At 40.4% G+C, this 25,701-nt stretch overlaps 1 protein-coding gene across 33 annotated transcripts in view; it reads right to left on the bottom strand.

The window, feature by feature from the left end:
* The window catches only part of c2cd5 (C2 calcium dependent domain containing 5), a 79,766-nt gene extending 55,823 nt beyond the window's left edge, over positions 1-23,943 (bottom strand). For 5 of the 33 annotated variants that reach the window (XM_016993571.2, XM_016993570.2, XM_062983201.1 and 2 more), the window contains exons 1-7: positions 23,595-23,941; positions 13,709-13,795; positions 11,078-11,249; positions 8,385-8,480; positions 7,410-7,565; positions 5,540-5,738; positions 1,539-1,690 (exon numbers count right to left, since the gene is read on the bottom strand). In XM_016993571.2, coding sequence (XP_016849060.1) covers positions 1,539-1,690; positions 5,540-5,738; positions 7,410-7,565; positions 8,385-8,480; positions 11,078-11,249; positions 13,709-13,795; positions 23,595-23,684 — 952 coding nt within the window. In that variant the 5' untranslated portion in view covers positions 23,685-23,941. Of the gene's footprint in view, positions 1-1,538; positions 1,691-2,667; positions 2,793-5,539; positions 5,739-7,409; positions 7,566-8,384; positions 8,481-11,077; positions 11,250-13,708; positions 13,796-21,568; positions 21,694-23,594 lie in introns of those variants that run through there. The other 28 variants (XM_016993575.2, XM_062983205.1, XM_062983207.1 and 25 more) reach the window with 11 other exon arrangements.
* Positions 23,944-25,701: the final 1,758 nt, after the last annotated feature.

Raw genomic sequence — 25,701 nt, 5'->3', positions numbered from 1 at the left:
CAAAAATTAATGCAACCTTTAAATATTGTTTTTTTATAGAAGCAATACTTATCTGAAATTGAAAGAAAGCTGAGAAACACATCCTAACTTATTAGCAACTGCACTAGATAAACAATTTAAAAAAACACAAACACAACAAGGTAGATGAACAGGTTAAAATATAGCTGGAACGCAGCTTAGATTGTAAAGTACCATACACTGTATTTTCTAAACTGATTTTTTTTAAAAAAATGAAAATCAAACACCACTTTGCAAAAAATATTTTAAAGGCAAAAACAGCAGACATACATTACATGAAAACTGACAGGGCACAGACATATAGTTAAGGCAGTGTTTCTCAAATGTTTTGGATTTGGTTCCTTTTCAAACTTTGCCTTCTCCGGTTTGCCCCACCAATACCAACCAGACAAGCCTACAGAGATCCCAATGCTGAATTATGCATATGCCACATGCTACCGTTGCTGACGTGAAGAATTATTTCAGTAATCCCCTACACCATTGTCAAGGTGTTGGTTGACAATAGGCTGAAACAGCAGTCCTATACTGCTGTTTAGAAAAGAACAAGACTTTCCGACCATTTTCTAAACATTGCATGACAACTCATCCCAGGAACTAAACCCCAGCAGATTTTGGATTCCCTTCTTCCAAGTTCCACTGGATAATTGAGACATTTATCCTCAAATTCAAAGTGGAACAGAAAGGGTCCTCTATCAGGAGTATTTAATTCACCCAGCTCTTGTCTCGAGGATGATAAGGGCATCCCTTGTTTTAAAGTCTCATCTCTATTTGTAACTTTATATCAGTTTTCCAGATTCCTCTTGAACATGAAGGGAATCTTGCCCACAGTTTGAGAATCACTGAACTGAGGATCAGAGTAAAACACCAACATTAAAGGATGACAGCCTTTGAGTTTCCAGTATAGCATGCAGATACACTACAGAACAAACACAAAATGTAATATGGTATTTAAAAAAATAAAAATGAAAGTTATGGTCAAAATTAAGAAGACAAACTTCTAGTGGGAACTGAATACTAATTTGAAAGCAAGAAGTATTAATGTTAATTATGCATAGCTTGGAATCAGCTCAGCAGAAAGCCAGCCAGCCACATTTTTAACTTTAGAGTTTGCAAAGGTAAGAATAAATAGAAAGATATGTAGGCCAAGATCAACATTTTTGTAATTAGAAAGTTAGCCTTATGAATTTGCATACATTAAACTATCTCCCCAACATATTATGGTGATTTTCTTTCTCCATAATTTGCAATATGATGTGGAGGAAATTAAAAGAATCCTTGAGGTCCTCTTACTGTATTATGAAGTACTACGTGTCAGTCTGGAGAAGACATCAATGCACAATTCCTATACAATTTAATAGGAAATCCATACACACTTTATATAACCCTACTTCCAGCTTATTGGGATAACTTACATGGGGGGAAAACAGAGGAAGTGAGTGAATAAAAAGCTAAAATAGGTACAACGCAAATCAAACAAAGCAAATGAACAACTTAAGGTAATGCGGGTGGAAGCGCCTTACCAGTTTTGGGTGTCAAACTCAAATCTGTGTCAGAAGAAGAGGACTGTCGACTGTAGGACTTGGAAGGTGAAAAGGAATAGATTTGGTTTTTCAGAGGGGTGGAGGGTCCTGATGAATGAGGATTGGGATTGGGTTCTTCATTGAAAGGAATCCTGCCAGAAGAAGGTGGAAACATATTCAGTGATCCTATGCCGAAGGACCGGGCTGACAGCAGCATGATCCCAACACCAGGATGGGGGGAAGGGACGGGGAAGGGCCAACTGATGTCCTCTGGTGTGGCACTGAATTATGAGGCCAAAAGGTGCAAAAGATTTTTTACCAGCTCAGCATTGTGCAAGTAGATGGAAATCATTTGTTAGCAAAACCAAAACTAAAACCACAGCTAAGGCATAAAGCATCCAACCTAAGAAAAACAGGCAAAGAAAGTAAACCCCATCAAAACCATGGCTTGGATCAGGAAGGCAATATGGTTTTCGAACCAAACCCTCAAAAAACAAAAGAAAGAAAACAGAGTGAAGGTTACAAACTATGTATCTGTGTGTTCATATCCACACAGACATAAACACTTAAATCACACACACACACACACACACACACACACACACACACACACACACACAAACATTCCCAAGGGGGGGGGGGATAAGCTGTTTCCTTATCCGTTAGCATCTGCAACGTGCCACAGCTAAAAACAAGATAGAAAGGAAAACCATACCAATACCAATGAACCAACAACTTGTGCCGCATTTAGTACTGTCTTACCTGTTAGTCTTCTTGAAGGCAACTTCCACGCAACATGAAAACATCGAGATTAAGCCTGAAGCCCAATCAAGAGATCTGTTTCTCCCTCCCCATTATAACAAGTGAAAAACCTAAGATGCAAATCTCATCACTGGAAAAGGAAAATGCACACAAACAAAGCAAACAAAGACAGACCCTAAAACCATGCATCATCCAATTTTGTATGGTCTCAGTTTTTTCAGATGAATGCTAGGGTACTTATTTTTGTAAGAGAGACTCCCACTGTAGAACGCTTTGTGGTACCTGCCTACACTGCCTGCCTGCCTGCCTCGATCACTGGGCCTGTGGCCTGTCTCTCCCCAGCTTCTGAGCCTGAGCAGTCGCGTACCAGTGTAGATGAGAGTGGGAACAGACACAGAGAAGTTCTGAGTAAGCCGTGAGCCAGTAGCAGTGTGAATTGGACTGTTGTGAGTCGAACGACATCCATGGCTTGGTGGATGAACCAGCGGAGACCTGAGAGAATTTGCAGCCAAAGTGGAAGGAAAGAAAAAAATACATACAAGAGATTGCAAAGTTACATTTAAAAATTATTTCAGGTGTCCTAGCTATTGGAGGGTGAATTTTTTAAAAGAGCAGGCTTTAAACCAGGGGTGTCAAACATAAGGAACACAAGAACTCTTATTAGGTCTTTTGGAGTCCCTCCATCAGTCAATGTTCAGGACTGAAATACCACAAACATCAGACTGGCATGGTTGCTCTAAAAAAAATCCACTGCTCAAATGACTCAAACTTGCCATTTAAATCATCTCATGCTTTACATGTACAAAGTTAATTTTCTTTAAATTAGTGTGATGAAGCAGGATGCCATCAGATGTAAGAGAATAACAGATCTCTCTATCTGAAATAAACATCAGGCAATTAAACACTTGCAACAAGTGAGTGTGGGGCACCAGGAAGAGAAGTTTGGAGAAATTTGATCTTCAGCAAATCATAATGTAATTGACTAGTTTTTTTTTAATTACAAATGCAGCTCCTGGGGATCTACTCAGTGCAAAAATTGGCCCTCCAAGTCATTTAGGTTTTACACCTCAGCTCTAAAGAGGAAAGATCTAATCTTTAAAAAAACAGCTAAGTATTAACTTGTCAGAACTGTAATTTGTGGTAACAGCAGAACTAAGAAAGAAATTATTAATACGCTCCTGGTAGTCTGAAGTGCAACCTGGTTCAAGGTGGTTAGTTTGACTGGCTTGATTTTGTTTTAAATAATACAAAAGTCTTAGCATGCAAGATTATACCTGAGCAAAATGTTTCCAGTTATTTCAAGATGAAATGCTAATAAAGGTTGAAAGACTATTAGTAGCTAATAGTGGGTATGTAAAATTAACTGCATGATCTAGTTTGATCAGAGGATTATAAATGGAGTCAGCAAAAACACAGAAACATTGGTGCCATTTGAGACAAATTGATTATTTTCTTTTGAAAAGGTGGCTCTTAACAGGAAGCACAGGCATCCACAAGTTCAGTCACCAAGAATGTGCCCTTGCTTTCCGATGAAGCGTTAGCACACACACCATTCTCCAAGCTCTCATTTACACTTGAATTTGAAGAAGGCAAGAAACAGCAAGGGAAAAAGCTGCTTCAAAATCCCTGTATTTTCATCCCAATCTTTGTGCAAGTGAACTAAATGTCTATCTCTTTCCCAAACAATGTGCCCATATCAGAAGGTACTTAAGGCAGCACATAGGGAAAGCTGCTGGGACAAATATGAACTAACTACTCAGGCAAACCATTATTTGAGAATCAGGCTGCTGATGAGTTCAACATCTAAATAAATAGAAATAGCCAATATACACATATATGTTGCTTTGATTACCTATTCCAACAATGAAGATAAGTCTCAATGTTGGACACTAAACAACACTAATTTTAAATTATAGTCAAAACATTACCAATTTCACTAATATTCAAAACTGGTCCAATTCAGATAATCATTCCAGACTTTATCGTAATTATTTAAACAGAAAACATTCACTCTTCTTCAGAGTAAAGATCTTGGTTTACAATTCAGTTTCATTTTCCTGCTTTAGTTAGTAGCCATCAGGCAAAGTCCTCTAATTCAACGTAACAGGGAAGTCTGGACTAATGAAAGCAAAGATCTCTGTGCCAAAATCAATATGCAACTGGAGGAGATTAGGAGCTTCCTGCAAAAGGTGGCAAAAATGTAATAATTTCACATTAGTTTGAAAACAACAAAAGATATGTTCATGTGTGCAATTGCAGGAGAACAAAGATTTCTAATAGCAAATATCCAGTGAAGTATATTTGTGAGTCAAAAATACAAAATATATTAAGGTAATATGCTATTACCATCGGTGTCTATTTTAATATTTGCATGCATTGGTAACAGGAATCCCTGAAACATTCGAGAAAGCAGCTGGTATGGCCTAAGATAACCCCATATTTTATATCACAGGTAAAACATGTCCCCTACCTTTTATGGATACGTGTGGAAAAGGCTAAATGCTGCTGTTAAGTGTAACTTGATCCATTTCCACTGGTCACTTAATCTTCCTTAACAAGTTGCTTTCAGTTAAGCGCTCTACTATTTTTATTTCACTTGATCTTGCAAAATGTTGAACTCTGTGAACCAGTACTGAACTGAGAACTGACTAGTTCTAATCAAAGGGTAGCAAAACTCAGCTTGTTCTAAATGAAAGGAAAGAACTAGGCAGCTGTAAGAATCTGACAGCATTAACTTATACATCCTTAGCTACCGTATTAAAAATATAACATTCATGTTACAACACTAATTTTAACACTATTTTCCCTCTTGATTAAATATACAGCTGATACATTCAGATTAGAAATACTAAAAACAGAAGTCCTATGGCAGAAAGTGATGTTGCAAAAAAAAAAATCACCCCGAAAGATTTTTTAAAATGCTGTAAACACTCCAATAAAAAGCAAGAAACTTGAGTTACAATGTAGAACATAGAAATCCTGTCGTCAGCATGTTGTGTCAAAACAGTTGCACCCAGCTTTACAGAACAGAACAAGGTCTATTTTTGCAACATTCAGTCCAAGGAGTTCATTTGAATGAGGAATTTCAAATTTCTCAATCCAAAACACATTACCAACCAGAAAGAAAGTGCATGTATATGTGTAAAATCAAAAGGGACAAATAGAATTATGTACAACTCTGTGAGAATAAACAGAGAACACACAAAACTCTTTCCAGTGAAGATTCGACTCATACTTACTCCTTCATTTCTTTGGATGGGGAATTACATGTGGGTAAGAATGCTGGTGTGTTACTTAATTTATCCAAGGTACAGGCTGTTCCTATGGCTCGTACTACTAGTCCAGATTCTCCCTCCAGATCAAAACACTGCAAATAGCCAACAACTGCATTCCCTCTCATTTCTAGTACCTTCAGGCCAATCTTCCTTTGCAATTCCCCTGCAAAAAAAGATAATCCCATAATCAAACCTTCATCTATTTAAATATGCTGCTAAGGTATTCTTTTCAGGTGAATTTTCTATTTACAAAAAAGCATTAGGAATACAGTTTGATGCTATTTTTAAGATACTGAAAAGTAAATAATATTGGTTCTTTTGCTGTCATGTGCTTAGTTTAATCAAGTGAAAGATAATTGCCAGGGCTTAGAGGGATGCATTTCCTTGATCATGCCCCTGAATATGGTAAATTTTTAAAAAGGCTTTTTTGGACCAAAAAATACCTTCCATGCAGGACGTAAATTCATTATATTTTTGCTCCCCTTGTTTATATTAAGCTCAGAAGAGGTCTTTTTAAAAGAGTAATCTTATTCCCTAGATTTCAAAAGGCCATTCATGTCAAAAACAGCACTCAGGTCCAAAAATATGAACTCATTCTTATATTTTAGGTGTAGTTATGAAGTAGAATGGATCATTTGTTAGTGGATCTTCTGAGTTACAGTAGAGTCCCAGTTAACCGAACCTCCGTATCATTTGAGGCACTGCCAGGGGCGCCCCTCCCTCTCCTTCTCTCGAGAGAAAGGAGCTCACAAGGAGAGGGAGGAGCAAGCACCCCGGAAGCGCCCCGCCTTTTCCTCTCCTCTCAAGCGAAGGGAGATCCGGGGAGACATCCCTCGGCGAGCCCTCGTGCCTGGGGAAGCAGCCCAGGGTGCTTCCAAAGAGGCGAGGGCTCAGCCCAGAGAAGCAGCCCACGAGCGCTGCTGCAGCAGCGATCGCAGGGTGCTTCCGGGACGCTTGCTCCTCCCTCTCCCTTTCCTTCTTGCGAGCTCCCTTCGCTTTATCCGAGCCATTTGGCTATCTGGGACCGGGGCTCTACTGTATCTTGGATAACCGGGGCTCTACTGTATTTTGTTCAGGACTGAATTGAAGATCTAAGCCTCTTCCTTCAATGGGCAATGCTAACACATTTTTTTGAAAAGCCAGAAGTAAGCTCCTTTTCAGTCTTAAAGTAAGCAGATTTTTTTGTTAAATGCCAGAATTACTAATATAGAACGTTATGATTCATTATAGAAATCCATAGGTTGAATTAGATTAGAGTTGTAAAAAATTATAATTAACAGTTAATGCAAGTTCTTCATATATCCAGTGAAACACTTTATTGCTCTGTAAGGTACTGTTATGTAGATCAACAATCCAAAGTGACCTTTGAAACTCCAACCTGACAAGAAGATACGTGGCTGCTTTATAACATGAGGTACAGTTTCAGAACAGACCAGAAATAACTCCACCAAGTTGCAATCATTGCAACTGTTTGTAGATAATTGTTAGATTAAGTTATATGTTAACAGTTGAAATGCTTACTAGTTACTATTAATATGGCTTTTCTGACAGCATGTTGTTAGCTCTCTATGAAAATTCCATTCCACGGACCTTACAGCTTACACTGCATCTGTTTCCCTCAAGCATAGCATAATACTGATTATTTTCCTTAATATATGTTTAATGTTTTCAGGTAATAGTAGCTATACTATGTTGAAGTAGCTTAAAATAGATTAACTGAATCGACCAATCAATTCTCAGTTAAAGTAGACACACACACACGCTAAAATTTTACTACAGGAGCCCTACTTTCAGACCAACATGTTTTCAAAGCAGTAACCGGCGTTACAAATACCTGACATTAATGAAATAAGCCTCTGCCTGGCCTCATTTGACGCCCTTGGTGTACGGATTCGGTCTATCCACTGATATTCTGGATCTTCATTAACCACTAGTTCTTCCACAAAGCCATGAATGATAACGGCTTTGTAGCACTTTGGAATAGATGTAGCTGTTACAAATAAGCACAAGTGAAATACATCCGTTTACTCAAATGTACTACCCTTAATTAAAACATGAGCACACAGCAGTTCTGAAAGATTAAAATAAATATAAATACCACCTATGAGATGCTGAGACAAAAATGTACAAATGTATCATATTTTAAAGCCCAATGAATACCCAATGGCTAAAAAGAGAACCTCAATGGAAAGGGGAATTCCATAAATAAGGCAGTATGTTCAAAAAAGTTCTCTTTCTGAACTTGATATCCATCTTGATGTCCATGTAGTTATGCATGATGGAAGCATGGTACAGAAGGGATCACCCCTTCAGATATTTGTATTCCAAAACCCCTAGGACTCTGAAGGCACTCATCAGCATTTTGAATTGGGCTCAAAATCAAAATGGCAGCCAATGTATCTCTTTCAAAATGGGGGGAAATAATGGTCTATCGGCTGAAACATCTAAATCATAGTATAATACTTTGCTTTTCAGTGATCCAACTGATTGCCACAATGGGTTTGGAATAGCCACTTCCAACTTGGTGACTTCCAGTTGTGTTTGTTTAAAAATAAATAAACTCTCATTTTCACTGTGGGTATGATCTGCAATATGTGTGTCTGTGAGATGTGGGGTAGAGGGAGGAGGAAAGAGTTGGAAGGAGGGAGAGAATTGATTTCTGTATTCACCAATGCCCACTCTGATATAAATCCTTAAAAGCTATTATTCTTTTATTTTATTTACTTTTACCCCATCTTTCTTCCGATATAGCTTCTTCTAGACTATTTCTCACATACAAAAATATGCCGTGAAATATGTACAGACTTACTGCAGAAAAATTTTACTCCACATGATGATTGCCTAAAACGGTTCAAGTCATTGAAGAGGTCTACTTTCACCACCACATTGATTTCGCCACGTATACCTGTATATAAAAAACATGAAAAAGGTGAAGGATTAGTTTTAACTAAAGAAATGCTTTCTTGACTGGATGATTACTGACTTTTCTATCCAAAGCTTCCTGAGATGGTTGACATAGAATGCAACAACATAAAACAAAAATATGTAACAATCTACAATGCCATATAAAACTACAATGTAATGTACTATGAAATAATAAAAGTAGTGCTCAAAATGAAATGTTAATAGCTTTGGGTATTAGAAAACTAAACTGAGAAAGAAAGCATTCATTTTGTGTGCAATACTTATCACTCTTCTATTTTTCAGATATAATTGTATAATTGTAGCTATACTACTGAATACATACTTCAGCATTCCCAAACCCAGTGATTGACAGATGTTTGCAACTGCAGCTCCCATCACCCTTAACCAAGATGGCCAATGGTGAAGGATCATGGGTTGAAATCCAAAGCTTTCAAAAGCACCAGCTTGAAAAAAACTTATCTACAGCACAAAAAATGATGAGTCGTGTCTGAAACTAGCGAGTTAAAATGTTAGCAAATAACACAAGCCAACAAAATCAAACATTTTGCAATCATCAGAAATGAGAGTAGCATAGTTTAAATCAATGTTTATGCTGTTTTTAAATGTCATTTTTTAAAAATATAATGAATTGTACATTACAGTGGACTACTGTAAAGTCTGCATATTTCGTATCATATTCGTGTAATACAAGCCAACAAGTATTTTTCATCAGATATAATTTTAGGTCATTCTTAGGGAGTTTTTTGCACTGAATTTCAGTCTGTTTGTTTTTTCTCTTTCACTTGCAACTTTTGTGATGAAGTTACCGTATACACTCGAGTATAAGCCGACCCAAATATAAGCCGAGGCACCTAATTTTACCACAAAAACTGGGAAACTTATTGACTAGAGTATAAGACGAGGGTGGGAAATGCAGCAGCTATGGGTCAATTTCAAAAATAAAATAGATATTAATAAAATTGCATTATTTGAGTCATCAGTAGGTTAAATGTTTTTGAATATTTATATAAAACTGTAATTTAAGATATTAATAAGACTTTAATAAGATAAGACTGTCCAACTCTGAATACCTATATATTCAAGCATAAGCTGACCTGAATCGAAGCCGGCCAGGACCCTCACTCGAGTATAAGCTGAGGAGAGCTTTTTCAGCCCTAAAAAAGGGCTGAAAAACTAGGCTTATACTCGAGTATATACAGTAATTGAATAATTAATGCATTTACACAATAGAATCTAATTGATATCAGAGCATAAATGCATTAATTGTTCTATTAGCCTCATTGCAAATACTACATGTGATAGGAAAAAAAAATAAACACAGATCTGAACTCAGTGCAAAAACTCTATAAGAATGACCTAAAATTATATCTGATGAAAAATACCTGTTGACTTGTGTAATGTACTGATTGGGGAGGAGAGGCAGACACCAGCATTTAAGACTAATGCAACTTCTATATGAATTAGTAAAGATGTTGGCTAGTATGGCAAGAACAGAACAAGCATTGTCATCAACAAGCATGTTCTGCCTACTAGCACAGCACAAATCCCGATGTCACGTGAAACCTACTATTTCATAACGTTCCCTCATCAGACTTTGAACTCCAGTCCCATGAAATATGAGACAGGGTCAATTGGTCCATCCAGAAGGTGATGGTGGGAGAACACCCTTAGTGACCGCATGTCCCATGAAACAGAGTACAGGTCATACTGAAGTGTAGCATGCAAAGAAATATAATTTTAAGAATACAAAGAAAGTGCTTTCCACAGAAATCTTTTATTTCTCCTGAAGTTTCCTTTACAACATTTACTAGACTTATGAGATGTTGATGAAAATATCCTAGTGCAAGAATTCTTAACAAGGAATTTCAATACAACAGAACTTCCCCTAGGAAACAAGCTTGTTTCTACTTCAGAATTACATATTTCACATATCATATGGAAAGAATTCCACAACTTATGTCTCATTGACCAAAATAAATTATAGATTGGAATCCTGTTAGGCTACCATATTAATGTAAAACCATCAAGCAAGTGGTTGAACTTACATGTGGTCTCTAATGCAATCTGCAAGTACACATAGAACTCTCTCCCTCACTTTTGGGTGGTGGGAAGCTCTTCAAAGATAGTTCTACTGAATTTACATCCTCCAAGCAATTAGCTGCGCAACAGTGGGATCCAGAATAATATTCTTATGGTATACTGCTACTGTATATGACTTGGTCACATGCTTTATTAGACAGTAAAATCGAAGTGTGTTAAAGCACTGAGCTGCTGAACTTGCAGACCAAAAGGTCGCAGGTTCAAATTCCGGGAGTGGAGTGAGCGCCTGCTGTTAGCTCCAGCTTCTGTCAACCTAGCAGTTCGAAAACATGCCAATGTGAGTAGATCAATAGGTACCGCACCGGCGGGAAGGTAACGGCGCTCCATGCAGTCATGCCGGCCACATGACCTTGGAGGTGTCTACGGACAACGCCGGCTCTTCGTCTCAGAAATGGAGATGAGCACCAAACCCCAGAATCAGACATGACTGGACTACCTTAGATTACTTGTCAGATTATAACTAAAAAATAAACTTACCATGTATTGTATCATAAATTGGAAACCAGCCAGAGATAACTGTTGCTGCTTCACTATAGAGGAGAGGATCAATATCAATGTAAACTTTTCCAATGGCATCATTAGCACTATAAGTATCATGATCAAGAACAGTGATTTGTAGAGGTTCGTCTTGCAGATCTTCATCATCCACCTAGAAAAGAAACATGGAGCTTCCTAATTTCACAAAGAAAATTTTACATGAACAAAAACTGTGGTTAGTTTAAACTTACACAGACTAAACTACTATTACCAATGGTAGCCTGGAAGAGGCAACTCATAATTTAATTATCTACAGTTTCCAATTAAAAAGAAAAAAAAACCAAGGTTGCTTGAAAATGAATGTAGATGTGTCTGATCTCTTCTTCTCAAGTGTCCTGGATGATGAGATGTATTTCATGTATAATGCTAATCAAAATAGGGCAAATGAAAAGTTCGAATTCTTAGATTTTTGAAAACCCCAGCAATTTCATAGTAATGTATACTAAGTGGCCCAATGGTAGTAAGAAATAGAATTTTTAAAGGAATGAAGATTGTTTCAGTTTGAATAATATGACAACAGTGTGATTAGTTGCAAAAACAGATGTTCTTGGTCTTCTCGATATAGCCATGATAGGACTGGGATGAGAGTCAATACCTAACAAGCCTAGGTTTTGTTCGTATGCCAGTACTCTGAACCATCCTACTCTGACCTTGTTTTCCTCCAGATGTATAGATTAAACCAGGGGTCCCCAAACTTTTGAAGCAGAGGGCCGGTCCACAATCCTTCAGACTGTTGTGGGGCTGAATTATCATTTGAAAAAAAATACAAATTCCTATGCATACTGCACATGTCTTATTTGTAGTGAAAAAACAACAACAACAACGAAAAAACAATACAATATTTAAAAATGAAAACAAGTTTAACCAATATAAACCTATCAGGATTTCAATGGAAAGTGTGGACCTGCTACTGGCCAATGAAATAGTCAAGGTAATTAGGATTGTTGTTGTTGTGTGACTTCAAGTCATTTCAGACTTTGGCTGAGCCTAAGTCTAAAATTAATTAATTATTTACTGCATTTATATCCCACCCTTCCCACCCCGAAGGGGACTCAGAGCAGGTATATGTACATACAATATATTATATTATTAGCATAGCACAATATTAGCATTATATAATTCTATATTGAACTATACCACTATACTATTATATGTTATGTAATATATAGCATATAATTAATATTATTATATGGTATTATTATTAGTATTATATTGTATAACATAATATTATTATCAATATTATATGTATATACAATATATTATATTATTAAAACTAATACAAAAATATTATATTATAAAACTGAGGGCGGGGGCCGGGTAAATGACCTTGGAGGGCCGCATCCGGCCCCCGGGCCGTAGTTTGGGGACCCCTGGATTAAACCTTCAGTAATACCCATTCAGCTTAGCCACTGTTGCACATTAGCCAGGTGAAGAAACCTAGGGTACCTCCTCCTCTATTTTCTTCTGACCAATATTTGTTACTAAAAACGTCTGCCTGGAATTCAGAAAAGTCAAGTGGCAAATTCTAAAAATAAGAACCAGTCCCTACTCCTGTCATGTTCTTCTCCATTTTTATTATATATTTATTATATATATTAGATATATCAAATTATGCAACTTTCCCAAGATACAAATGTCCAATTAAAGGACAAAATTGTGCTTTATAGCATATTGTCTTAATTTTTGTAATTCTCTCTTCATAACTAAGGTTATTTTCAGGCTGTGATCTGCAATTGCACATACTCAGTGATTTAACTCAGTGGTGCAGCGGGTTAAACCGAGCTGCTGAACTTGCTGACCGAAAGGTCGGCGTTTCAAATCCAGAGAGCAGGATGAGCTCCCGCTGTTAGCCCCAGCTTCTGACAACCTAGCAGTTCAAAAACATGTAAATATGAGAAGATCAATAGGGACCGCTCCAGCAGGAAGGTATTAGCACTCCATTCAGTCATGCCGGCCACATGACCTTGGAGGTGTCTATGGACAACGCCAGCTCTCCAGCTTAGAAGTGGAGATGAGCACCAACCCCCAGAGTCAGACTCGATTAGACTTCATGTCAAGAGAAAGACTTTATCCTATACTTTCTCCATTTCATTTTTATCCCCTATAAAACTTCATAGCAAAGTACCGTTAAACCACCTTCTAATGTTGCATTTGAATTAACCTTTCAGTTGAGAAGCTAATTTTCCTATTTAGAAAAGCAGGCAGCAGTGTAGTATGAAGATCCTTTCTATCTTGTTTGTAAACAAATTCCAAGGGGAAGAATTATTTCATTCTTAGTGTTATGTTTTTGCACCAAGATTCTGCTGATGCATCTTAAGGGTCCAACCTGCCCCCTCAAAAAACAGAAAAGAAAACAAAAATCTCAAAAACACCCTCAAAAACTAAACTAGAGCCAACAAACTAGATCTACTCCCCTCATATCTACTTAACCTTCTATTTTCTCCAAACATTATTTAATAAAATGTACAATAATGCAATTCTGGCAAAAGTATTAACAATGTTATCATACAACTATAATTGCCTCAATAATTTTCTTGTCTGAATTATCTAATCAATTATTGCTCCATTTACCTCAAACTTAAACCATTCAGAATTCCACTGAGGATTGAGAGATTTGTGGTACACATCTGTTTTAAATGTTGTATTTCCAAACTTCACCTGAAAATATATACAAAAATGCATTACAGAGTGAAACAAGGTTTTATTCTGTATTATATTATAAAGTGTTAACAAACGTATTCACAAATTATTATTTATTTCAATAACAAAATATTTATCAAAACCAAAAATGCCTTCACCCATATACTTTTATAGTTTATATGCCTTTTTTATGGTTTATTTACTCCAGGAAATAATGCCCGGCTGCTGTTTGGAGGGAAGTGTATTAGAGGCAAAAATGAAGTACTTTGGCCACATCATGAAAAGATAGGGAAGCTTGGAGAAGAGAATGATGCTGGGGAAAATGGAAAGAAAAAGGAAAAGGCAGCAACCAAGGGCAAAATGGATAGATGTTATCATAGAATCATAGAATCATAGAATCATAGAATAGTAGAGTTGGAAGAGACCTCAAGGGCCATCTAGTCCAACCCCCCGCTAAGAAGCAGGAAATTGCATTCAAAGCACCCCCGACAGATGGCCATCCAGCCTCTGCTTAAAAGCCTCCAAAGAAGGAGCCTCCACCACGGCCCGGGGGAGAGAGTTCCACTGCCGAACAGCCCTCACAGTGAGGAAGTTCTTCCTGATGTTCAGGTGGAATCTCCTTTCCTGTAGTTTGAAGCCATTGTTCCGTGTCCTAGTCTGCAGGGCAGCAGAAAATAAGCTTGCTCCCTCCTCCCTATGACTTCCCCTCACATATTTGTACATGGCTATCATGTCTCCTCTCAGCCTTCTCTTCTGCAGGCTAAACATGCCCAGCTCTTTAAGCCTCTCCTCATAGGGCTTGTTCTCCAGACCCTTAATCATTTTAGTTGCCCTCCTCTGGACGCTTTCCAGCTTGTCAGCATCTCCCTTCATCTGCGGTGCCCAAAACTGGACACAGTATTCCAGGTGTGGTCTGACCAAGGCAGAATAGAGGGGGAGCATGACTTCCCTGGATCTAGACGTTATTCCCCTATTGATGCAGGCCAAAATCCGATTGGCTTTTTTAGCTGCCGCATCACATTGTAGGCTCATGTTTAACTTGTTGTCCACGAGGACTCCAAGATCTTTTTCGCACACACTGCTGTCAAGCCAGGCGTCCCCCATTCTGTATCTTTGATTTCCATTTTTTCTGCCGAAGTGAAGTATCTTGCATTTGTCCCTGTTGAACTTCATTTTGTTAGTTTCGGCCCATCTCTCTAGTCTGTCAAGATCGTTTTGAATTCTGCTCCTGTCTTCTGGAGTGTTAGCTATCCCTCCGAGTTTGGTGTCATCTGCAAACTTGATGATCGTGCCTTCTAACCCTTCGTCTAAGTCGTTAATAAAGATGTTGAACAGAACCGGGCCCAGGACGGAGCCCTGCGGCACTCCACTTGTCACTTCTTTCCATGATGAAGACGACGCATTGGTGAGCACCCTTTGGGTTCGTTCGCTTAGCCAATTACAGATCCACCTAACCGTAGTTTTGTCTAGCCCACATTTTACTAGTTTGTTTGCCAGAAGGTCGTGGGGGACTTTGTCGAAGGCCTTACTGAAATCTAGATATGCTACATCCACGGCATTCCCTGTATCGACCCAACTCGTAACTCTATCGAAAAAAGAGATCAGATTAGTCTGGCATGACTTGTTTTTGGTAAATCCGTGTTGACTGTTAGCAATGACCGCATTTGTTTCTAAGTGTTTGCAGACCACTTCCTTAATGATCTTTTCCAGAATCTTGCCTGGTATTGATGTGAGGCTGACCGGACGGTAATTGTTTGGGTCGTTCTTTTTTCCCTTCTTGAAGATAGGGACCACATTCGCCCTCCTCCAATCTGCTGGGACTTCTCCTGTTCTCCAAGAACTCTCGAAGATGATTGCCAGTGGTTCTGAAATAACTTCCGCTAGTTCCTTCAATACTCTTGGATGTAGCTGATCTGGCCCTGGGGACTTGAATTCGTTTAGAGTGGCCAGGTGTTCCTGGACAACTTGTTTCCCTATTTGGGGTTGGATTTCCCCCAATCCTTCGTCCATTCCATGTTGCTGAGGTTGAAGATGGCTTTCTTTTTGTGAGAAGACCGAGGCAAAGAAGGCATTAAGCAGTTCTGCCTTTTCCCTATCCCCTGTCACCATCACCCCATCTACTCCTTGCAGTGGCCCTATCGCCTCCTTTTTCTTCCTTTTTCTACCAACATAAGAAAAAAAACCTTTTTTGTTGTTTTTTATGTCCCTGGCAAGCCTGAGCTCATTTTGCGCTTTAGCCTTGCGAACCTTTTCCCTACAGGAGTTGGCTATACGTTTGAATTCTTCTTTGGTGATTTCTCCCCTTTTCCACTTCTTGTGCATGTCACTTTTGAGCTTTAGCTCAGTTAGAAGTTCTTTGGACATCCATTCTGGCTTCTTTGCACTTGTCTTATTTTTCTTCTTTGTTGGCACTGTTTGCATTTGCGCCTTGAGTATTTCACTTTTGAAAAACTCCCATCCATCCTTAACTCCCTTGTTTTTTAATATCGGCGTCCATGGAATGCCGCTCAGTAATTCCTTCATTTTTTGGAAGTCAGCTCTCTTAAAGTCCAGAATGCGTGTTTGACTTGTCTTAGTTTCAGCATTCCTTTGTATTGCAAACTGCAGGAGCACATGGTCACTTGCCCCTAAGGATCCAACCACTTCAACTGTATTGATCAGGTCTTCCACATTTGTTAAGATTAGATCAAGAGTTGCTGATCCCCTTGTTGCCTCTTCTACCTTCTGGACCATAAAATTATCTGCAAGGCAAGTGAGGAATTTGTTGGACTTTGTACTCTTGGCTGAGTTTGTTTTCCAGCAGATATCGGGATAATTGAAATCGCCCATGACTACTATATCTCTTCTTTGTGCCTGTTTGGTCAGCTGTTGACAGAAGGCTTCATCAAGTCCTTCATCCTGACTCGGAGGTCTGTAGTAGACACCCACGACAAGATCTTTTTGAGTCCCGGTTCCCTTGATTCTTATCCAGATGCTTTCAAGCTGGTTTCCCGGATTACAGTCTTGCATTTCTTCTGCAACGTAACTGTTTTTGACATATAAAGCTACTCCCCCTCCTCTCCCCTTTGTTCTATTTCTGTGAAAGAGGTTATAGCCCTCCATGGCTACATTCCAGTGATGGGAGTCATCCCACCAGGTTTCAGTGATGCCTATGACATCGTATGTGTGGTGCTGTGCTAGGAGTTGGAGTTCGTCTTGCTTATTTCCCATGCTCTGAGCATTAGTGTAAAGACATGTAAGCCCCTGTGACCTCCCCTCGAACTGTTTATTTGGGATTATTGTGCTCTCTGTACTTGGTCCTTGCTGTGTTTGTGCAGCCCTCCGTTTAGCCTTACGGCGGTTCCCTGTGGTCGTGGGTAATATAGTGTTCGCCAGGCTGTTGTTCCCCTCCCCCAGTGGATTTAGTTTAAAGTGCGCCTGATGAGGTTTGTGAGTCTGTGTGCAAAAAGATGTTTTCCTACTTGTGTGAGATGCACCCCATCGCTTGCCAGTAGTCCATCCTCTTGGAAGAGTAGACCATGGTCAAGGAAGCCAAAATGCTCCTCTAGACACCATTTTCTGAGCCAGTTATTGACCTGTACTATTTTTCCGGCCCTTGTAGAGCCATGTCCTACAACGGGGAGGAGGGATGAAAAGATCACATGTACATTATACAGTTTTAGCTTTGTTCCCAGAGCTCGAAAATCATTTGTGATCTTTTGAAAAGTATGCCTAGCGGTGTCATTGGTACCTACATGAATCAACATAAGGTGGGGAGGGTGATGGGGCTTTAGGAGCCTGCTGAGCCTCTGAGTGATATGGTGTATTTTTGCCCCCGGGAGGCAGCATGTTTCTCGAGCCATCCCATCCGGTCTGGAAATGATGGCTTCCGTTCCTCTAAGGAGGGAGTCACCTACTACCAAGACCTGTTTCCTTTGAGGATTGACAGGGTCCCTTTTGTGCAAGACAGTGTGTATGTCCCCTGAAGAGTGTTCCTGTTGAAGTGAATCATGTAGGTGTAAAGTGTTGTCCTCCTCCTCAACATCCCCAGTGCATTCATCAATGACAATCCATTGAGATACATCCGAGAGCCCATTACTCTCCCAAGGATGTTCCTGTTGCTCCTGGTCTATGATTGGGGATGGAGCATTTGCATGATTACATAAGTGTGACTGTGGTGATGCACTGTCCCTGTCAGGGCTATCCCCTGCGCATTGATCCAGGATGGTCCACTGAGTGGTATCTAAGAAACTGTGGTCCTCCACAAGATGTGTTTCCTGATTGTATGTTAATGATGTAAGAATTTCAAATCTGTTGTGTAAATGCAGCTGAGCAGAGGAGTTCTGCGGAGGCTGCCTGGTCCTGCGTCTCCTTCTATGGGTGACCTCCTTCCAAGCCTGAGGGTTGTCTACCTTTGAGTTGATCTCCCCATAAGGTTCCTGATCATGGTCTTGGTGGTGTTGGTGTGATGCAGGCTGCTGATCTACAGCAGCGTGTTGTGCAGTGTCCAAGAAGAGCTCGAGTGCCTGAATGTCCTTAAGGGTCTTAATACGGTGCTCGAGCTGTTGGATCCTCTGCTCCATCAGAGTCATCTGTTTGCATTTGGAGCAGATGTAGTTGTCTAGTTTTTGTGTGAAAAAGCGGAACATGCCACAGCTGGTGCATGTGATGGGAATGTTTTGCTTTTGTTGCATCTCTTGGTGAGCGTGGTGGCCAAGTGGGATCTTTGTACAGTTAAGTAATATGCACGCACTTTATGTGCAGACTGCAACAAACCACGTCTTTGTGTATTTGTTTATGTTGCTTTGTTTCCTGTATGTACTGCAAAGGATAGTTAGTAAAGGTGCCTCCTGCTGCCTCTGCTTCTGCGAGAACCAACTGCCCTTCTGGGATCAGGCTCTGGCAGAAACTCACACTGGCAAATAAAGCTTTCCCAGAAACTCAATTAACAGGGGACAATGCCTGCTGTCAATCAACTTAAGTACCTGGCTCTCTTTCAACACAACAGTCACACAACAGTTAGACTTTGACCACAGGAGCCAAGCCCAAACTCAGTTTAAAATCTTAGCCAAATCTTAGCCAAATCCTACCTGAAGCCAGGGAGCAAAAATGTCCTCCTGCTTCCTCTGCTTCTGCGAGAACCAACTGCCCTTCTGGGATCAGGCTCTGGCAGAAACTCACACTTATCCTTGAAGCAGTGGCTTGACCTTGAAGGAGCTGGGGGTGGTGACGGCTGACAGGAAGCTCTGGAGTGGGCTGGTCCATGAGGTCACGAAAAGTCAAAAGCGACTGAACGAATAAACAACAACATGCCTCTGTCATATACACTCAAATGGAGCATTGCTGTATTATTGTTGTGATTATTAAATATGTTAACTAATAGGAAAACTTTTAAGTTATTCTATGTTTCTTACATTCTACTTCATCTTATCAACTGCAACAACCATTTACTTGATGCTTTAAACTCCCACATCTTCCAGTCTTCTCTATCCAATTTAATTTAAAGACACGGACACAAAACATTTGGCAATTAGAAATATATGCTAAACCCAAAGTAAGTCTTCTGTTAGCATATTGGTGATAAATAATCATAAGCAATAAGAATAATACTTTATTTCTATACCACCCTCTCTCCTCAAAGGAACTCTGGGCGGTTCACATACATATAAAAGGCAAACATTCAATGCAAGAGCAGGAATAATGAAATGGATTGCTTGCTTTTTTGTTAACTGCAAGACTTCAAACATTTTCCAAATAGTGTTTTTGGGAGTACATCTAGAAAAAGGAAGCAGGATAGCTTCCATCACTAGTGAGCAGTGTGCCCTGATGCACATGTCCTGATGGACATTCCCATGTCCCTGTCAAGTACACAAGAGGGAACAATCATAATGTCAAGTACACAAGAGGGAACAATCACTTTATACTGGTAGCTGTTTCAAATTATAAAGTTGGGGGTGAAAAATCTACACTGCAGATATCAAGCCACATAGCATGTGTAAACCTGTAACACCTAGATAAGCTGAAGTTCTACAGTAGTTCCAATATTTAGTTCTCTACTAAATATTCTGTATTACTCCTCCCAATGGACAGCAATATGAAATACAAAGCCAGTGAAGATTCTGGAAGACACTGCAACATGCTTGGGCTCCACAGTACTAACTAGCTGGGGACTGGGGAATTGCTCCAGGTTCTTCCAAACTAATTTTCTTCTGCTTTGTAGATCATTTGAAGGACAGAACATTGCATGTGTACTTAAGAGACAGAAATTGCATGAGTCTTCATAAGTACATTAAATGAGCTGTACATAATATATGGCAGGACTGAAGAAGAGGAGAAAATAATGGATACATGAGAAAATGAGTGTTTATGAAAGGCATCTAAAGAAGGAAAAGGCAACCCCCCTCTGAACATATCTTAACAAGAAACTCCATGACAAGATTGCCTTGGGGTTGCCACATGGCACATAATGGCAACCGTGAGGGATATCAAAGTGGGCTGCACTGCTGAAATAATGGTTCACTGCCCCATCTGGCATAAATCTGCCCATGCAAAGGAGGTGAATATAGCACTGAATGAAACATGTAGAATAATCACAGGATGTCTTAAGCCTACACCTGCTGATAGACTTTATAAGCTAGCTGGCACTGCCCCCCCCCCCCATGTGCGACAGGAAGTTGCTGCCAATTGCGAGAGAAATAAGGTGAACACTGTGAAAGCCACCCACGGTGTGGCTGTCAGCCCTCCCAGTAGACTTAAATCAAGGAAAAGTTTCATGAGAACCACCACTCCTCTTAATGTTCCTCCAGCAACAGTAAGAATATTCCTGTGGGTGGAAAAAAAATCAGGCAATTCGAACTGTATGGCCCCCTACGAGGGTCTTCCTCTAGGGGCAAACCAAGAATGGGCAACATGGAAGTCCCTGAACAGACTCAGAAGTGGAGTGGGCAGAACAAAAGACAACCTGACAAAATGACATTACCTAGAAGAATCCCCCACCTTGTGTGATGGTGAAGCAGAACAAACAACTCAGCATCTGTATGCCTGCCCATTATGCCCTGCCTCATGCATAGAGGAAGAACTGTTTAAAGCTACAGACAACATGGTCACTGTTGCCCGTTTTTGGCCTAAAATTATTTAGCTGCTTGTGCTCCCTTTATTTTATTGGTTTTATACTTATTTATGCAATGCTTTTGATACAAAATAAATAAATAACTATACAGTGCCTGTGGGTGTGCATGCTTGCTGACTATGCATTTACTAGAGATATGAACAAGGGCAAGATTTATTTAATAGCCAATTTTCAGGAAAAGCAAAATAAAATGTTTTCTCTGAAATTGCAACTATATTGCTATCCTTATATAAGCCTTCTTCATTAATCTCCTTGTTGTTTATTCATTCAGTCACTTCCAACTCTTTGTGACCTCATGGACCAGCCTACGCCAGAGTTTTCTGTAGGCCAGTGGCCACCCCAACTCCGTCAAGGTTGAGTCAAGGATAACATCCATCCATCTTGCCCTTGGTTGGCCCCTCTTTCTTTTTCCTTCCATTTTCCCCAGAATCATTATCTTCTCCGAGCTTTCCTGTCTTCTCATTATGTGGCAAAACTACTTCCTATTTGCCTCCAGTGAGTAGTCAGGCTTTATTTCCTAGAGTATGGATTGGTTTGATCTTCTTGCGGTCCAAGGCATTCAGTATTTTCCTCCAACACCACAGATCAAAAGCGTCTATCTTCCTTCGCTCAGCCTTCCTTATGATCCAGCTCTCGCATTCATAGGTTATTACAGGGAATACCACTGCTTTAACTATACGGACCTTCATTGCCAGTGTGATGTCTCAACTCTTAACTATTTTATCGAGATTGGTCATTGCTCTCCTCCCAAGAAGTAAAAGTCTTCTGATTTCCTGGCTGCAGTCTGTGTCTGCAGTCATCTTTGCTCCTAGAAATAAAAAGTCTGTCACTGCTTCTACGTTTTCTTCCTCTATTTTCCAGTTATCAATCAGTCTGGTTGCCATAATCTTGGTTTTTTTAAATGTTTAATTGCAACCCAGATTTTGCACTTTCTTCTTTCACCTTGGTTATAAAGCTCCTCAGCTCCTCCTTGCTTTCAGCCATCAGTGGCATCATCTGCAGATCTAAGATTATTAATGTTTCCTCCAGCAATTTTAACTCCAGCCTTGGATTCATCAAGCCCCGCACGTCTCATGATGTGTTCTGCATACAAGTTGAATAGGTAGAGTGAGAGTATACAACCCTGCCGTACTCAATCTTGAACCAGTTTCCCAATCTTGAACTAGTTTGTTGTTCCTTGATCTGTTATTATCATTGCTACTCGGCCGTTACACAGATTCCTCAGGAGATAGGCAAGGTGGCTTGGTCTCCCCATACCACCAAGAGCTTGCCACAATTTATTACAATCCACACAGTCATTGGGTCCCGTTTTAGGGGAAAAAGCAGGATACAAATAAAGATTTATCATTATTATTATTATTATTATTATTATTATTATTGAATGTCATTCTCTAAAAGATTATGAACTAAAGGGTCATGCTTTCCTAAAATACTGGCATGTGAAATAAGTGCCACTGTACGAAAGCATCTCCCCTTATGATTAAGATTGTCTGTGGAGGTCCTGCTCTCGTTCCCACCTCCTTCACACGCGTGACTGGTGGGAACATGAGACAGGGTCTTCTCAGTGATGGCTATGGAACTCCCTCTGCAGTAATATCAGACCAGCCCCCTCCCTACTGACATTCAGAAAGTGAGTGAAAATATGGCTTTGGGATCAAGCCTTCAGAGATTAATTACAGTGCAATAGACAGATTTGGAATTATGTGCAAAGACCACTGGAATGTGTTGTCGAAGGCTTTCATGGCCGGGATCACAGGGTTGTTGTATGTCTTTCAGGCTGTGTGGCCATGTTCCAGAGTATTTTCTCCTGACGTTTCGCCCACATCTATGGCAGGCATCCTCAGAGGTTGTGAGGCTGTGAGGTATGGGCGAAACGTCAGGAGAGAATACTTTTGGAACATGGCCACACAGCCCAAAAGACATACAACCACCACTGGAATGGTCTGGATTACGATTGTGGATAGCATGGCTTTAATAGTGACTGTAATGTTTTTAAATGTTTGAATGTATTTTAATTTTAATCTTAATTTTAATTGAATAGCTTATTTATTTGTACACAGTTTTAAGGCATTGAATTGTTGCCTATGTGTAAGCCGCTTTGAGTCCCCTTCGGGGTTGAGAAGAGCGGGATATAAATATAGCAAATAAATAAATAATAAATTTAGTGTTTCCCTTTTTTAAATCTATTTGACAGGTTTGAATGACCATGAGACTATAATCATAACTGCTTGACAATTCGATAATGGGAATGACTGGTTTAAACAGTGCTATATATCTGGATTGTTTTTAATGGCAAATGGCTTTTAAGTGTTATTTATTAATACCTATGTTATTTTAAATTGTATTAAGTTGATAATGGGTTTTTTTTTATCTGATGGACAAACCACTTTATTCAAACCACCATTTAAAAATGAAATTAAAATGATGGCACGGAAATGAAGCTTATATACCAGGCATGGGCCAACTTGGGCCCTCCGGGTGTTTTGGACTCCAACTCCCACAATTCCTAACAGCCTACCGGCTGTTAGGAATTGTGGGAGTTGGAGTCCAAAACACCCGGAGGGCCCAAGTTGGCCCATGCCTGGCTTGACTTCACCTGCCATGAAGCATTTGTGCGTCCCTCCTCCCTGCGAGGTCCCTTCCCAGCCAACAAGGCAGGCCTGCTGTGAGGCCTTCCCCTTCCCTCCCTTTTCCTCCTCCCCGCCAGACCTCCACGAAGGCGTCCGTCAGGTCACTGGCCCGGTCCATGACAGGCAGGTTCCGCCCCGCCACAATCTTGACCTTCAGCTTCCCCGGCATCTTCCTCTCGCTCCGCCCTCGCCTTCCTCCTCCTCGTCCTCCTCTCCTCCTTCCGGTGGCTGCTGAGGTGACGAGCGAGGCGCGCCTCCCATAGAGGAGACACGGTCAGAAAAAAGGAAACAAACCTATCTTGAGGCCTGCCCTGAGGTGCGGGAGACAACTCCCAGTGCGCATGCGTAGCCGCTTCCCCCTTTTATATATATACACACACACAACTGTATTTTCCTTTGCCGCAGGTCTCTAGCGCTACCTCTGACGGAGCATGCGCAGTGCTTGACAATTTCCCTCAGGTTTTTTTTTCCCTAGGGTTGTTTCTGCGCATGTGCACGGGAGTCGAACGCTTTTTCCAGAAGGGGTTTGCGCATGTGTAGTGTCTCGATGCTTTTATTCCAGCAACTGTGTTCCAGCAACTGGCTGCGCGTGCGCAGTGCTTGACAATTTCCCCCCTTCTCCGTTTGTGCGCACGCGCGCGTAGCAATGAGCGTCTTTCCAAGAGACAGGCGCATGCGTAGTGCCCCGTCCGCCATGCTAGTCGTTAAGAGGTTGCCTTGGTTACCACTCTCTCCCCCTCCCTCCCCAGGCTGGTCTTGGTTTTCAAGCCCTGAGGCAAGGAAGCTCTGCAGTGATAGGATTGAGATCAAAATACAAACTTTTTTCAGTATTTTAGTTGTTCCTAATGTATTTTGGAGGCGATGGACATGAAACAGCAACACAAAGGTCCATAACACATCATGAATCTTTTGTTGTCCAGGCCTGGGAAGTTGACCATGAGGATTTTGTGGAATGCAGTACAAAGAGATTAGAAGTTAAACTTTAGGGGCTGCTTCAGCAAAACAGCAGGCTGAGAAAATGAGGCAGCTGCTTCATCACTTTCTCCTTCCTATGCAGCATGTGGATACAGTATCCATGGATAAAGAAGGCCCGCTAAGTATATCACAGGCACGGACCAACTTGGGTCCTCCAGGTGTTTGGACTCCAACTTAACTAAGGGGGAAAGGAAAAAGCCTGAGGCTGTTAGGAATTGTGGGAGTTGGAGGGCCCAAGGTGGCCTATGCCTGATCAACAATGAGGGCCCATGGTGGTGACCTGTGCCTGATCAACAATGAATCCATGGGGCTGGAACATGGTGAGTTGAACTAAGGTCTGTGGGCCAGATGTCGGCCTCCAAGGTCATTAGACTGAGGAACGATTTGAAGACACGCAACCACAACAATCCTAATTAACTTGACCCTCTCATCAGCCAAAAGCAGGCCCACACTAGCCATTGAAACGCTGGTAAGTTTATGTTGGTTAAAATTGTTCTCAATTTTAAATATGGTATTGTTCTTTTGGAGTCCCCAGTGGGTTTAACTGCTGAACTGGTGAACTTGCTGTCAGCGGTTCAAATCTGGGGAGCGGGCAGAGCCCTTTTTGAAGCAAAGGTTTCTCTTGGTGCCCCAAGAAGTGTTTATATATTATATTTTTATCATCATCATCATCATTTAATTACTTATTAATCACCCTCCATCCAAGATGCTCTAGGCGATTTACAAGATAAAATTGTAAAGGATAAAAACATACATACAAATATTGATAAAATTAACATAGATCAAAAGCTCTAGTAAAGAGCCAGGTCTTGAGTGCTAGGGTAAAAGGCCCTAACTCACGCATGGCTCTCATATAGCGCGACAAGGCATTCCATAAGGCAGGGGCAGAAATAGAAAAAGCTCTGCGTCTGGTCCTTTCCAAGTGCACTTCTCTAGGACCTGGTATATAAAGTAAGTCACGTTGGGATGGTCGTTGTGACCTCCGATGATGGGAGAAGGAGAGACGATATGTTTTATATATAATGTATATATTTCAGGCATGGGTGAACTTTTGGACACTGGACCGCATTGCATTTTAAAATTTGACAGACAGGCCAAGCCAGTAGCAGATGGATGAAAAGTGTTTATGTGAACTAATTGAAAAAAAAATCAACAAATTCCTATGCATATTGCACATATGCATAATGCACAACCTGGTGGCACAGTGAGTT

This window comes from Anolis carolinensis, chromosome 5 (assembly GCF_035594765.1).
Source record: "Anolis carolinensis isolate JA03-04 chromosome 5, rAnoCar3.1.pri, whole genome shotgun sequence".
NCBI lineage: Eukaryota > Metazoa > Chordata > Lepidosauria > Squamata > Dactyloidae > Anolis > Anolis carolinensis.
The sequence above is the reverse complement of the archived record's forward strand: the minus strand, read 5'-3'. Positions and strand labels throughout refer to the sequence as shown.